The sequence below is a fragment of the Formica exsecta genome, unplaced genomic scaffold, assembly GCF_003651465.1.
Source record: "Formica exsecta isolate Colony F162 unplaced genomic scaffold, ASM365146v1 scaffold149, whole genome shotgun sequence".
NCBI classification, from domain to species: Eukaryota; Metazoa; Arthropoda; class Insecta; order Hymenoptera; family Formicidae; genus Formica; species Formica exsecta.
The window spans coordinates 1006365-1023045 of record NW_021848818.1 but is presented as its reverse complement, the minus strand read 5'-3'; the positions used below and the strand labels follow the sequence as shown (position 1 = coordinate 1023045).

At 38.2% G+C, this 16681-nt stretch overlaps 1 protein-coding gene across 6 annotated transcripts in view; it reads right to left on the bottom strand.

Annotated features, from left to right (window-relative positions):
* The window catches only part of LOC115246353 (sodium/potassium/calcium exchanger Nckx30C), a 61796-nt gene extending 59724 nt beyond the window's left edge, over nucleotides 1–2072 (bottom strand). For all 6 annotated transcript variants that reach the window (XM_029825101.1, XM_029825103.1, XM_029825102.1 and 3 more), the window contains exon 1: nucleotides 1168–2072. In XM_029825101.1, the coding sequence (XP_029680961.1) occupies nucleotides 1168–2040 (873 nt within the window). In that variant the 5' untranslated portion in view covers nucleotides 2041–2072. The remainder of the gene's footprint in view (nucleotides 1–1167) is intronic.
* Between the last annotated feature and the right edge of the window lie 14609 nt (nucleotides 2073–16681).

The window sequence follows — 16681 nt, the reverse complement described above, 5'->3', positions numbered from 1 at the left end:
ATATAATTAAATATAATTTACATCAGAAAAGAGAATATCGTTATATATAATTTATATCATATAATATAGAGATAGAAAAAATAATAAACATTTTGTTATGGATATGAAATAGAAAAAGAAAAGAAAGAGAGAAAAGTCACTATCTATAATCATATATAAAATTCCACGAGTAATGTGAGGAAAAGAAAATGCTTTGAGAATACATTGGTATAGCAATCGATATATCTCGATATCTCTCCCTTGGCCTACATGCGGGAGGTAAGCGGGTCAATCCTTCATGTGTCCTGCTCTATGCCTGACGTCGTTCAAAATACACTTGAAACTAACAGTTTTATTTAACACACTAACAATTTCTTTTGACAAATTAAATTTGCAAATTGTAAAGTTTGCAAAGACAAATTGTAGAGTTTAATGATTATATATTTGTTATGCTACCGAAAATCTTATAATTTAAAAATTATTTATAAATTCGGTAATCACATATTCAATCTGTTAATTTATTTACTAATTGCGCGTAGTCCATAAATGGAGCGTGCGAAAAAGAAAGGCGCTAAATTATTATATCAGATGTGATTCATTCGTCACAAAGTTCTGCGATTTGCTCAAGGTCACATCTTTTAACCACGCTGCCCTCAAAATTCGCCCGTTAATCTTATTCCGAAATGCAAAATGAGAAAAATAATGAAAAGAAATAAACGTGAGAATGTCTGTCCACGAGACAAAACACCGTCTACGAACAGTCGTGCGAGTACATGAAGAATCACGCGACGTTTTATGCTCTTCTATGAAATATAAAGTCACAATAGTAACGTAGAAAGAGAGAGCTTACACGGTGTGCAAGTATGTGTATACCGGAGGAGAACTAAAGGGAATTAAAGAAGAAAGAGAGAAAACGTGAAGGAAAAGTATAGAGAAAGAGAGGGAGATAGACAGATAGATAGATGGAAATGGAAAACGTGTATCGATAAAAAGAGACGGCGGTGACATATATCTATATGAAAGAAGGTGATGGATAGAAAGAGACGACGCGACGCACACAGGAGCAGAGCGAGAGAGAAATCGTAGAACAAGACAGACTGATCGATCGGTGTAAAAGTAGACAAAGACAGGGTCAGACATTTTCCTAGATCGCGGTACGTATGGCTCGCATATACATTCCGTACATACCGAAGGCATCAGCTGATCGGTAGACCTGACCCGGGTCACCTTGTTCCTGTAAAGTATTCTTTTGACGAGTTTCTCCATCGGCTGATTCCACTTCATGAAGCTCACATATGCCAAATAGAATCCAAAGAGCACGAGCGCTTCATACCAGTAAATATAACTGTCGCGGAAGAAGTAGATCAGGGTGAGCAGACTGGCGCTGTAGAAGGTACAATCACGAAATAGAGGCCACCATGTGAGCGACAGTACCGTACGCGAGAATATAGCGCACATGCCGATTACGAAGAGGATGTTAAAGACGGCGGAACCGACGATAGTGCCGATGCCGACGTCGTCGAACGACACGAACACGCCTATGATCGATGTAAAGAGTTCGGGTGCCGATCCACCGGCCGCCATGAAAGTGGCACCGGCTACGTCGTCGGCGATGTCGAATCTCTCGATAATCACGTCCAGCGACGGTACGAAAAACTCGTCGCAGACGATCGCTAGCGCGACGAACATATACACCACGCCAAGTATGTGAAGTATCACGGCGCCGCGGCGCCGCTGATCAATGGTGAATAAATCTTCAGGGAAGAGCGGTCTCTTTATATCTGTTTCATTAGTAGTCCCATTATGATCATCGAAACTCACAACGTTGTTATTGTTATGGTTATCGTAAATCTGCACGCTGGTACCGTTGCCCAACTGCATCGGCATGGCCGTGCTACTCGTGGTGGTGTGAAACATGATCGGGTTGCTCGGTGCCGGTCTGTGGCCCGAGGACGACGAGGGGCCCATCGCGAGGGCTAAAACCGCGGAGAGCAGAGCCATCACCACTAATCGGCGTCTCCGCCTCCAACATGTACGCCGATCACCGCCCGTCACGATCATCGTCGTCGTCGGTGGTGGTGCTGTTGTTGATGGTTCGCACCCTCGAGGACGTTCGCCGTCGTTAGCGAGGCCTCCGTCCTCCTCCACCTTCGCCACCTTCTTCTTCTTCTTCTCCGTCCTCCTCGGCGTCCTCCACCCTCTCTCTGGCCCCCTCCGCCCCCTCTTCCTCCTCCGCCGCCAGCACCACCTCCGGCTCCTCCACCGCCTTCTTCTACGTGTCGTATCGTGTCGCGCCGCAAAGGGTGTTACGACAGGAGAGCCGTACTAAGGCTGGGTCATGCTGGAACGGCGATGAGGAGCGGCTCCTTGCCGATGTCTCCCTCTGGATGGACCTATCTGTGTGACCGCGGTTCCAGATTCTCGGTACCAGAGATATATTTCCTCTCTCTTCGTTTCCCGCACTGCGTTTTACTCTTCCTCGCTACTACCCTCCGACGAGTTTTTTCACTGAATCCTCACGACGTGGGGACCGGAAGAATTAGTCCGCGGCGTGTACTATGATTACTACTACTACTACAACCAATGCTAATGTACGCCGCTACTATGAACAGGCTCGGGTATCCGACGTGACCGATATCCTTTTGCTTCCCGGCGGCGTCGGCGTCGTCGTCGTCGTTGTCGTCCTCGTTTTTCTTCTCGTCCTCGTCCTCGTCTTCGTCGCCGTCGTCGTCGTCGTCGTTGCCGTTGCCGTCGTCGTCGTCACTGTTGCCGTCGTCGTCGTCGTCGTCGTCGTCGTCGTCGTCGCCGTCGTGGTCGCTAGGATGCGGTGGATGGTGCATATAACCCTGGATGGATATACAGGAGCAGCAGAACGGCGCCCCCGCCGCGATGCCCGCCCGCTGCACACTGGAACAACCCTGTTCCGTTTCGTTCCTCTCTCTCGCTTTACTCCCGCCCTCTCTTCTGCCACCTCGCACCGACGTCGCACCGACTCCCTCCTTCTATCTCTTTCTCCCACCGTGTATTCCCTCCTTCGATCTCCTCTGTTTGCCGCTGTATGCCTCTCTTTCGCTCTTTCGATCGTCTTCCATTCTCCGTTCCATTTGCCGCCAACTCCCCTTTGATTCTCTTCATGATAACGCAATATTTCTCTCTTTTTTTCTCTCTCTCTCTCTCTCTTTCTCTTTCGTTTAGCGTCGATCTTATAACATTCCGCGATCATCCTCATCGCACTAGAGATTGTACGCGGTTTTTTCATGAAGTATCTGCATCATTCTCTTTTCTACCGGGTTAACTTTACGCGAACAGAGATCGTTCTCTCTCTTTGTCCCTCTCAGTTACCTTTCTTCTTTACCCGCCATTCGACGTTCTCCACCCTATGCTCCCGTCTCGTTTACTTTTTCGTTCCTTTTCTCGCTCATTGTTTATCTTTCTTCGCGAGAGATAGATCCTCCGTCCTCTCTCTCATGCGCACGGAAAGCTTCCTGTTTCCTCGCTCCGCGCTAGCCGCGTCACCCCGCGTTTCTCTCTTTTGCGCCACCCAACATCCGTGGTGGGCCACCCCGATTCCAACCCCGCCGAAATCGCCCCTTCGAACATCGTCCATCTCGCTCCGCTGACGCCCCGCCGTCCAGAATATTTCTCTCTTCCACTTGCCGCGACACCCGCACCTTCCTCCCCCGTTCGTACCGACGAGGGAAGTGGTAGGTCGTGGAGGTGGGAGCCTGCGCACGTGTGAGCACCCCTTGCCGGGCCTCTCCCGCTCGATATCGGAGAGTCGACTCTACAACTCCACGTTACGAATGCACGTATAACGGGTGTCACCCGGACGGATTCCAGCCGTCCGTCGCGCGTTCGTGCGCCTGACTTCGCCAGTCCGGCATCGACTACTCCTTCCCAAGGATCACGCTGCAGACAGCTTCTCGGTGCCGTTGACCAGGCACGATCTTCTGTGTCGAGAGATATGTAGGTGACTTGTTTCGCGTCAAAGACACATTGAGAAATCCTTGAAATCGAAGATCGAGACTGATCAATGCAAAGAGACGTGACATTTTCTCACATAACGCCTTTTCTCTACGTTAAAGTCAGTCGAAGATTTGGACATAAATGCAGGGGAAAATTTATTGGTTCTTTGGATCTTTAAGACAGTTCTCGTTCACTCTCGAAGTTACTGCTGGAAATAATCGATGGCGCGTGTATCAGCGCTCTGTGTCTTTGGTTTCTCAGATTTTTCTTCTCCGCAGCTTTTTCTCCATTATTCGTCAATTGCTAATCAAATATATTTTAAAGCTGTCGCGTATTTCAAAGGAGGAAATGGAGAAAATCTATCAAAAGATTCTTTCCTTATTGCATTATAACAATATTTAATACATATCAGTGATGTTTATTTTTGCTTTTATTTTTAACAATAAGAAAAATATTATCTTGGGACATATCCGATGATATTTTTTTAATGCAATTTTCAAGATGTTATTTAATGTCGTTTGCTTTTTCAAGATCAATCATATAAAAGGTTTGTAAGTACGATTTAGATGTTTGTCATGGATAATTGCTGATTGAGATCGACCAATAAAATATTGGCAAATATCGTGCGTAAATAACAATTTAATTGTCAGATTCCATTATGTCATTTTAGAACTTTGATTTATGGTCAAATTAATTCGGTTTAATATAGTTTCAATAAAGATACATAAATCTTCTATTTAAAAAAAGAAAGAGGAAGAAAAGTTTAATTTAATAAAACTATATCCTATCCAGAAAATTTCTTTAAAAACTGCAGCCCTTTAAGAAATAGTAAGCTGAATTTACCATTTATGTTCACCAGTGTGGTCATATAAATGATAGCATAACATTAACAAACATTGTTAGGTATAACGAGTTAAGCAGCTTATGTGCGATTATATGACACGTTCATCTAACAATAAGCAACCGTGTTATATTTTCTTCTACTATTATTGCATAAGCCAATTTAAGCTGCGTAACGTAATCAATTTGTAGTTGCAAATATATTGCTTATATAATTCAGAGTTTCTAACTTTGAAAATGTTCTTAAATAGGAGTACGTATAATAATAAGCCATGCTTTCTGAAACCGTACAAACGAAGATTATACGTCGTATATAAACTCTAACAGCACTTGTATACAATCATAGAAAGTCGCGGATATTGAAGATGGATAAATCTCTATTATTCCTTTATCGTCTTGTTCGCATTGCCCGAAGAACTAACCGATAATACCGACAAAGTGTGTGATACAGTCCGCAAAATATTTTTGAGACGATTAAATGGTTATTTTATGAAACTTTAGTACATTATATAAATTTAAATTCTGCCCAGAAACGTCTCTCGATAATGTTTATCTTACGAAGAAGCATAAAAACTTGTCAAACGGGGCGAGTAGCTTAATTTTAACTTTGTTGTAATTAAGTGACCACGAGTAAGTACACTCAGGGATGCGTATAAGGCTTCTATATATATTAACTATCGCTCTGTCGTGCATCAGTCGTTTATTAATTGTCACAGAATACATTTTTGACTTACACGTATTCTGATGAATATGAGAGGCCAAGAAGGAGTTTGTTCCGTGAAGAACTTTGTCTCAAGGAGACATGTGCAAAGGTAACACTGTCCATGGGGCGGGCATCCCCTAACAGCCTTCACCAATCTCTAACATCGCTCTTAGACCCACTTTGTTATGCCCCAGAGGTCGTTACAGTTATTAGCGGCTGTCAACAGGACTTTCGAGCTTCTGCCTTGTCTCGAGCCTTTCATCGCGTCCGGTTTCCGGTCGATAAAAGGTTTTTGCGAAGAAGGTATAACTTGTAAACGCTGTTATATAATATTTCCTATTCGACGTTTCATTCGAACTAGAGAAAAACCGTTTACATAAATAGGTATATAAATTATGCGCAATTTATTAACAAATTATTAACTATAAATATATGTGATATATATACACGTGCAACAATTGCTATTCTATTTCCAGGTAATGGCATAGTTGTGATTTTATTATATTTATTATAATCTATAAAAGGATTATAAAATGCAAGAATATATTATTTCAACATAATATGACATAATAAGAATTCAATATAAAAGCATATACAGTGCGTGTTATGTAATTTATCTTTAGAGAAATTAATCATAATATTTTTCTGTGATGTTATTTATAAATATTATTACTCTAATAATTACTTCGTGTATTAAAATGTTCGTGTATTATAAATATACTATCTTGCAGACTGTTCAATTTTTTCAATAGTAATTATTGTAAAACATTCAACAACATCTACTAACGATGTTGGATCATAAATAGATTTGATACATATATTTGCAAGTTTTTGGCAAATATAAGCGAATATATCTTTTCCAATTTTTTTACAATCTTTATCATTATATAAATGTGCACAATCTGTTATACAATCTGATTACATTTAATTTTTTATGTATAACTGTTATACAATATTAGCACGGCAGTGCTGATTCAACCAAGTATTTCAGCGAATAAAGGTCAACCCATGTTTCCCTTGGCTCGTAGCTGTGCACATTATGATCTTTTGCGTTGTGTTCCCGTTAACATATGGTCCTTTGCCAGATATTGAAAGCGCACTGCTGTTCAAAATTAATTCACTATCCTCTAGCGGGTTGTTTAAACATAGAAAATATATATAAATATTTTACATCAACTTTGTATCAAAATATAATTATTAAACGTAAAGATATCTACAATAATGATTGCTAATATTAGTATATGAGCCTAACAATTGGTTTATTTTTTATTATGTAACGTTCGTTAAGCTACATAAAAATTAAAAAAACAAAATGTTATTATTTAATGAGAAGAATGTTTTAATTTTTGTGTATATATGTACATATTTTTGCTAACTAACTTCGTCTCTTTTTCAAATGGAATAATGTTACTTCCTAATTTACATAAATGGAAATGCAGATATGTTATATTTTTATTGTTATATTTTTATGTATATAATTTTCATGAAAATAATCGCCATATAATCAAGAATATATGTCATGATATTATAATTAAAATTGTGCTAAATAAAAACTGAAAGACTTTGAGATTGCATTTCTAATTAATTAGTACAAGTTTCTTCCTAACAATACCATTGAGTCCCATTTATTATCGCGAAGGTTATACGTGCTGCAGAAAGCTACTCTTATAAATTTATCGGTTTATGAAAATACGAAATTTGGGATACACGAGCTCGCGTATAAATATCATCGCGTTCACATGTTGTGCGTCAATCGTTTATCCGCAATTCCATAGGGAAATATATTATATAAAGCTCTTAGCGCAACATCGTGCCTTTATATATATATATATATGTATGTGTGCCGATTCGTACAAATTCAAGTTCCGTATACGACGTCCTAGGTAAGTAGTCCTGATCTCCGCTTGGAGATCAAAAACGCATTTCAACGATACTTTCGTTTAGGTTTGTATAATTTCCAACAAATTTCTATCTTTAATTCGTGATTTTACAAAGAAAAATTACGTCGTGCTACGTTTATTCTTCGATATTAATGGCGGTTCTGTTGATTGCGTTCGTGTTTTAGAAGCATACCTTTTTGCTATCAACTTCAACGTTTTCTCGATATTGCGTCCGGCATCAAACATTGTATGGTCACAGTGCTAAGTTCATAAGCGCACGAACAAAGTCTCGTCACGAAATTCATTTCGAGTTTGTTGGAAAATTAACTAAAGCTGTGGAATTACATGTATACTTGTTTTTAAGATCTTCTTTCATCATATTGATGATATAAAGAAAACTAGTAATCATAAAAAACGCTTATATTATTATATTTTAGAATAATCTAAACAATATTATCGTTAATTGATAATAATAATCGTATAATCGACAAATTTAAATTGTTATCGAGATAGTTACGATAAATTTATGTGTGTAATTTCTGTTCGCGATATATCGAAAAGATATTTCACACATACAGTATTTAAAAAATTAATAGATTCTCTCTCATTAAAAAATATATCTATATTATATACATTAAAGTGCCAAGATGTTCATGGTAAAAAATCATTGAAATATGTTGAAAAAAATTTTAGTTTGATTAAGGATTAACCTTGCCCTTTCGGCTGGATTGCCGAGTTTGAGAAACGCTGCAAACCTTACACGATGTAGATAGGAGAATGCCTGTACATGCTACGTCACCCTCGAAAGTTTCGACGTCTTCCCAACTGAAAGGTGGAACCAACCCCATTATCGAACGTCCTGCTATACGCTGTCTCCCTCCCTCTCTCCCTATCTTCTGCTCCCCTATCTCCATGCGCGCATTTAATGCAGCTACTTCGAAGAGTTTCAAACACCTCTCTTCCGAGGTGGTAAATCTCTAACTACATATATCCATAGAAGAGTTCACTTCGACATCGGCGACTTTTCGTCAGAATGATCGGCCATCCATGATTATATAACGTGATGTTCTGGGAAAAGCAGAACCCGGTCTCTCTCTCTCTCTCTTTCTCTCTCTCTTTCTCTCTCTCTCTCTCTTACTCTCTCTACCTCACTTCCTCTCTCGTATGACCGAAAACAAACGCTGACCTAAATACGTTCCCGCCAAACCGTCGTAAATCGTAGCACGGGGACGTAAGATACCCCCGCCCGAGCCGCGTCCGCCTTCTTTTCGATTTAATCTATTTCGCGCGATCTCTCTTGCACCCCACGAAAAGGAAACGGGTTCTGGTGTAGACAGCCATACGAAAGGAAATCTTTCGGAAGGCCAATTAGGCCAATTTCGCGTATAACGGCGGTTATGGATACGAACAACATATTCCATCGCTTCATCGGCATTTTCGGCATTTGTGAAACGCGATTTTCGATTCGTGAATTATGGAGAAAATATGAAAGAAATATATATTCCAACAAACCGAGCACGTACATCACGATTTATGGCTCTAACTTAACGCTAGAAATCTTCAGCTCTATATCTCTTCTCTTTTTCTCTTTCATTTACTTTCTTCTTTCAGTAACGTAATCTTTACTTTGCCTCTCCTCGAAAGGCGGCTTTTATTTCATGAGACTTAATAGCTTCTCGAGTTTAACGTGAATTTATATTCCTTTGCGGATCTTTTCTACTTTGTACCTATCCGTTTTCTAAATTATCAAGTTACGTTTCTTGTGTATTTCTATAAAGATACTTTGTGACACATATAATGTAATTAATACTTTATAATTTAATCATTGAGACTTAACATGTAAACATTCCATCCCTTTGATATATGTCGTTATCATTCTTGGGCTGTAAATACAGAGAGAAAAGCGCTGCATTGGTATATATGCGGGCTATTAGTCAAATTTTTCTGCTCAAAACACGACGTTCTTGGCATGATTCGGTTCTAAATCTGTTCGACGAGTGTGTGCACGGCAGTGTGCAGCCTCGTCAAATACAGCCGCATTTTCTCATGTACCAATAATACACTGCAACGGTTCCAATACAGTCAAAGGAAAGAAATCGGTTCTACAATTTGTGGAGATCCTATGATTCACGGTAAGGAAAAGAAAGATATTATTAACATATTTTATTACATTAGAGAGAGAGAGAGAGAGAGAGAGAGATTTATCTTCACAGAAAATACATTTTTACATATCTTTTTTTTTAAACTGATTATTTAATTAAAGTAAAATTTAAAAAGTTCAATAAATTAATTAATTTAAGATTGAATTAATTAATGTAGCACTTTGAATATATGATTTTGTTATTCTGGGCTCCATAAGCTGTAAAGACGATGCTGACATATTATACTCGCACACGTGCCTTGGGGGGCGCTTAGTGTATCGGTCAGCTTGTGCAATATCGTGCGCGGGCGCATTGATAGCCAGTCGAAAGGAGCCGCGCACGCGTTTCGGAAACGTTGGAAAATTTTACATTTTATGCTGACACGCGTTTTGAAATTTACGTGAATTTCATTGCGAAGAGATCCTCAGCATAGATCGCGAAAGGAAGCTAAAGTGGCAGTTTAATGTCATATTAAGGATCGGCGTTAACGAGATTGATTGCGAACAGACACGCACAGGATACTTGCCCTGAGGTGATTCTTGTCTTATCTTGTAGCGCAAAATGCGATTTAAATTAATTAAGCTGTATTAAGCTATAATAGAACGCTGCGTGATGTACGTTTATCGCATAGTTTACAGTGATTATTAAGGAATGAATATAAAAATAAATTAGTGATATAGATAGTTTTAAAGTAGACCTGAAAAATAATACAACAAAATATCCCGGCTTATTGCAAATTAGTAATATCAAAACCTTTTTAATATAATTTTTTTCTCTCTCTCTTTCTATATATATATATTCTATATAATTTATTACTTTTTGCTCTCTCTCTATTTAATAATAGTTTATATGTAAAATATTTCCTATTGTGCGAAAAGATACGTTCTAGAGATTATATAGGAGATATCTAGAAAAAATATTAGAGGTTTTCAGTGCATTTGGAAAATACAGTTCTTGTATTTGATGATCACGATAAAAACTGCAACTTACATTCGCGACCTTAGCATGGCTTGATTTTCCTACGAAGGGTGATAGGTTTGGAAAATACGAATCGCATAACATGCCGTCAGCGAAATCTGTAATGCCACAATCGCGGCCAATCGTGCCGGTGGGACTTTGCAGCCGAGAAACAAGGCGTCATTCGTTCAGACACCGGATGGAGCCGTCTTTGCAAAGCCTCTTTTGGAAAATCCTTTCAGCCGAGAGCGATGCTTTGCGGCCACTCTGGGAATTTCGCCAGATGTGAAACAATCGGCGGATGGGTGATGGTGATGCGCGCTTGGACGGGCGCGAGAGCATCTTTTGCGTATCTCGTTCTCGATTTTGTGAGTTCGCGTGGGCGAAAGTTTGGACGGACAACACGCTTGCGCGTTCGTTAAGGGCGGCGCGAATTGCAACAATTATCTCTTTAATTTTAATCAGTCTGAGGTCGATCGGTGATTCGCGATGCGAATATTAATCAACCTTTCGCATTCGCATTGCATGCACGTTTCCAACACGTCGACGTTTATCGCTGATTGTGGTAGCATTGGGGACCAGATGCCTTCGTCGAGTCACTTCTCGTCGTAACGATTCTCTATATTGAATAGCAATTTGTCGATTCAATATTACGATTATCGATTAGAAGAGAGTTTACGTTAACTCGCAAAGTGTCTCCTAAATGGTTCCACATAACTTTAATATTATTGGATACGGCCAATTTTTTATTATATGCGGAACGGAAGTTTTTGTAAGTCGATCGATAGCATATTTTACATTTTGATATTCGTGAACTGAAATACATCAATGATATTTTATACAATTATTCAGTCATTAGCGATCGATAATACGATTAGTATCGTGAACATACATTACAGACGGTACGAAGCGATCGATTAAAACGAATAATGCATATAATGCGAGCTCGCTAGTTGCCTAGGATCAACACAAATTTCTCTTAACTGTCCTATCCCCTAGCCACTTCACCTCTCGTCCAAAAGTATAAAACCATTCTGGATTACGCGTCGTGAATTATTGCAGGACCAAGCATCTGCGGTAAGAGCTCATATCCGCGTAATTTACGCAGAGATGCGGTATAAGCATGCCGTTATCCATAGATCGTTATCATTTCATTGCGGTTCTATTTGTGGTAAACACGTTATATATCGATCAGTCTCGTCCCGCTAACGGCTAAGATTCGATATTCACGCGACGCTTGTTCGTGATAAATATGAAAAAAAAATTCTCTTTAAATTCTCCTTTCATCCATTATTCATAACAATTTCGTTACAAATGCCTTGCATTTTTACGCGAAATACGTTTGATCGTATGTATGGCATATTTTGTTTGGAAGGTTTTTAATTTTACTGGTTTTGTTTATTCCATTTTACAAAATCGGAAAAAGTGAAGTTCTATCAAGCCCTTTGGAGCATCGTAAATAAAAGGTTTTCAAATCACCGCTTCGAAAATATCCGCTATATTGTACGTTATGTACACTGCACATATATATATACATATATCTATCGTTTAGGTGAAAAAAATATCTCGATAAAAATCCTAACTTTGTGAAATAGCTTTTAATCTCTATGAGCACCGACGTTTCGAACGCGATATCGGGAGCTGTTGATAAAGTTATCGCTGAAGTGCTAATTTGAAAGTAGCCTTTTGAAAGAGCTCTCGTTGTAACCATTAACTGCAAAAGTATTTATCTTGCCCGTCCAACTGGCGATCATTGATGCCCGTTACCTACCATCACTGATTCTGAAGCGAATTCAAGTTCTTCTCGACCAGCTATGGGTAGCCGGTTGATAAAGCCAAGTCTAGTTCGCGCGAAGAGCTTTAAAGCTTCCTCCGAGTGGTAAGCATTGAAGTTGAACTAGCAGTGTTTACCATCAGTTGAAAATACTTTCACAACACAAGTACACGTTCGTACAATATCATCTACGGCCTTTTACAAAACGAGACTTGATTATATCAAATATATTTCTTGAACTAATAAATGTATGTTTAAAGAAGATCTGTAATAGTAATTATAAATTTTCGCTCTACGTTTGTCGCTGTATTTTCAAGAAATCAAAAAATACTATTATTCTCCTGATATGAAAATCATATTACAATTGGCGTAGAGAGTGGTGCCCTCAGCAACTGGGAATCACTTTTATCAACGTGGCAAATAAATGATTCTGTCTTTATTTTATCAATCAATGAATAACAAATAGCGTATGTATATTTACGAAACCCGATTGAAGTAGCCTTTGTTATATACTGTAGCATGCTTTTTTATGGTTATAGCTTGGTAGTAATAAATGCATATACTGTTTTGTTTGGATAATCTGAAGAAAATATACAGAGCGTGAGTGCACGTTGATATGATGGAAAAATTAACTGCGGATTAACTGCTTGTGTGATCGACTAACAGCTATATCGTACTTACGTTCAGAGTTATTTATCGAATGAAAGCAAAATATATATATTGTGTATTTTTAAATGAAAACTGACGCTTTTATATCTATTATATAGAATTTATTGATGTTTCTATAACTATTATGACGAAGATTGATCCTTTCTTTACAATAATTTTTAACGTTTAAAATTTTAATGCAATAATTTTAACATTAATAAACATAATTTGTTCAACATTTTTTTGCAAAACTAAGTAAACTTCATTAACGCTACAAAGTCTTAAATAACTTTAGAGAATTAACCTGGATTTCGACCGACAAACGTTTCGTTTTCCCCTTACCGCTAAAGATTTCCGTTCAAAAACTGTCTTTTTTTAAATACAAATATATATACTCGATAAAATGTCTGCTCGCTCGCGACAAGCGCGTTAAAAGCTTTCTGTACGACGCGAGGGAAGTAAGACGATGGGACACTTTACCAAAATAAAATTTCGTGCGTCGCGGTAAGTGTACCGCGTGCGCGCACACGCGTTGCGGTCGTTTAAAGGGAGAGTAGGGCGGACAGGACAGAAGCGAAGAGGGAAGGGGGGGGGGAGAGGGGGAGTTTTATGCGTGTATTCTCAGAATGATTCATAAATAGTTTATTTTCGTACCGGCTGTGCCGGAGAATCGTTAGTTGCGGCCAAAGCTGCCGACTTCGAGACGCGCCGCGTATTTCCTCGTCGGTTTCTTCGCCTCGCGAGCGGGTAGAGCATAGCATAGCGTAGTGCGAAAAGGGGAGAGGGGAGGGTGTTTGAAACAAGGCCCTGAAGTCCGTATTAATATTTCAAAGGGCGCATGAGTAATAAATCTGGCCTGCTACTAGTGCAAAGCTACAGTATTCCACGGTGCTCTATAATAGATGTACATTGGAGTAAAAGGTGCAACCATAATTGCACCATCGCTCGTTGCCGCGCACAGTGACTGTGTGATAGCCGGTTTACGCTAATTGAAATCACATCCAATACTGGTGCGATTAATATTGATAGCCCTTTGTTTAATCATTGCATGGTGAATATTTAGAATAATGTATACGCGCATGGTGAACCAGCGTTAACGCGTGCTTGTGCTTACGCTCGAGAAATGGCATTGTATTACAGCGGGACTAGAAAAATGGCATTATGTATGAAGATTTATTAAACGGAGTATCACATCACTTCAAACGAAAGCGAAACAAATTTAGAAATTAAGAGCATTTCATTTATGAAAAATAAATATTTATGATTATAATATATCTGCGCGTTATATTTGTCAAAATCTCTATTTGCAATTGCAGTTTTGAAAAATTATGATGCATTATAATTACACAACACATTGCTTTTTGTGTATAATATTTTGTATTTTTTTCTATATATATATACATATTCGGATTCTTTCTCTTATATACTTTGATAATAATAAATACATAAACGACGCATTAACATTTAAATAAATTAAACTTTGATTGCAAAACTCAAAATACTTCATAACGCTTGCAATATAACGCTTTTATTAGTTATATTTAATTAAATATACCTTTTTCGGAATGTAGTAGATGTCTGTACCACGGTTCGTTATCTGTGAGATTTTGACCAGTAAAAAAAGATCGTTACGATATGGCCTACCAGAAAAGAGCGTTTGTCATGCTCAACTAATGTCTTTGATGTTACCGTTCAATCAGCACGCACAATTGAAAACGGTATTGTGAAAGAAAACTCGATTATCTGGTCAAAGCCGTTTTTCATCTAAATGACATATTCATCAAGTATTCTGTTATACTACATTTTTAAAAGATATTTACAAAATAGTAGTAGAGAGAATTATTAGATAAAATAAAGATATATTTAACAGAGAGAGACATTTAACTATTTTGAAAAATTGATCGTAATTCAAAGCGAAAGAAGGAGTTTACGTCGTATTGTGCAATCTACTAAATTTGAGATTGTCGAAAAAAAAAAGAGAGATTAAAAATTTTACCAGACTTTTTGCCGCTTGGAAAAATACTTTTAATGTATATATGTCTAACAATTTTACGTGGAAAATATTAATAAAGCAATGATAATTCCTATGTCAAAAATGTTTGATGAAAAAATTATTGCAAATATTTTTAAGTCATGGTAAAAATGATGAAACTGGCAACGTCATGCGTATGAGATCAAAAAATATCGCTTCAGTGATTTACACCCATGTCATAGTTTACGGACCAGTGGATGGAACGAATCAGAGCAATTTTAATTTACATATTTTACAAATGCAGAAACAAGTCGGTCCGGGTTGCACGCAACGGAATTTTTTCTCCGGTGCGAGATAGGGCAGAGACAGAGAAAGAAAAAGGGGGAGAAAAATAGAGAGAGAGAGAGAGAGAGAGGAGAAAACGATAAAATTTTCCTGAAACGTTCTGACATTTTCAACTTTGTTCAGAGATCTTGCGGCACCGAAATATTAAAAGTAACTTGATAAGTAAGTTTTCTAATTACGCTCAAAAAAGACTTGTCTCTTTGCTTTAACTTCGCTGTGGTCTAGTTCTCGCGGAAAAAAATCTTACCTCTTCAACACTTTAAAATTTGCCCCCCAGGATTAGAATATTATATCACATTTCTTGCACCGAAAGTACGCATATTAATGTAATGCAAAATAATGTGCGTAAATTTATTGTGCAGGTTAGATATCACGCTATTATTTTTAGGTGTTATGCGATTTTGCCAGACCGTCGTCGTCTGAAGGAAAACAATTATGCCCACGCGAGGGTATATAACCTTGAGCCTGTTTAAGCGGAGTTGTACGTTTTCACCCCCGTTTCTTGGCTTGTACGCGGAATGCATATGAAGCGCGTCTTAAATCGTCCGCGCACAGGATGCAACAGCTGTTCCCACTATTGCGTACATACGCTTAGCTCATATCGCTCGGCTGAATATCGAGAAAGTAGACTTCCATTACGTGTCAGATTACCGTATAACGATATTATTTATATTTTAAGTATATCTTTTTTATTATACTTTATAATTTAGAGCTTAACAACTTTGGTAATAAAAAAGCAAGAAATATTTGATTTTAAAAATTCTGATATACATATAATATTATTAAAGATATTGTTATTTTTTTCTACTTATTTATGTGTGTACGTGAATACACACAAGATATTTAATATTCTCGCCTTTTAATTTGATATTTAAAAGACAAATGTCCTCTCTCTAAAAAGTTTGATATATTACTTCCATTGTACCGTTTAATAAATGACATTTGACAAACTTTAGAAATTTCTCGAAAATTATAGAAGAAAAACATATTTTGCATTAAAGAATCTAAAAACATGAGAGAAAATCCAACAATTAACAAAATTGGTAGAATATATAATCGTGATTTTTAATGATTTTACTTTGTGAAACGAAATATTGTTTTCTTCAACAACATCGAGAATAATTTTCGAGAACTACACGGCACATCTCGAATCTGGCAAAAGTGTTCTCAAGAAGATATTACATTCTGCGCGTGTATCTTCTGTCGCTAAGGCCACCATAAGCAAAAACACGGCGACGACCCTCGCTCGTATGTGTATAAAATCGATAGACCTTCTTAAACGCGGCGTTCTTAGCCCGAGCTAAGCCCCGCTGTCGATTTTATAAGTTGCATTCCGAAAGTGCTCCGGGACGATATAAGAAATGACACAACCTTTCTGTCTTTTGCCAAGCGCTGTCTGCGCATGGCACATTGTACGAGAACCAGTGCTCAGCGGTTAAAAAACGAGTCTTAAAAAAAAAAAAGGATTGGATTCGG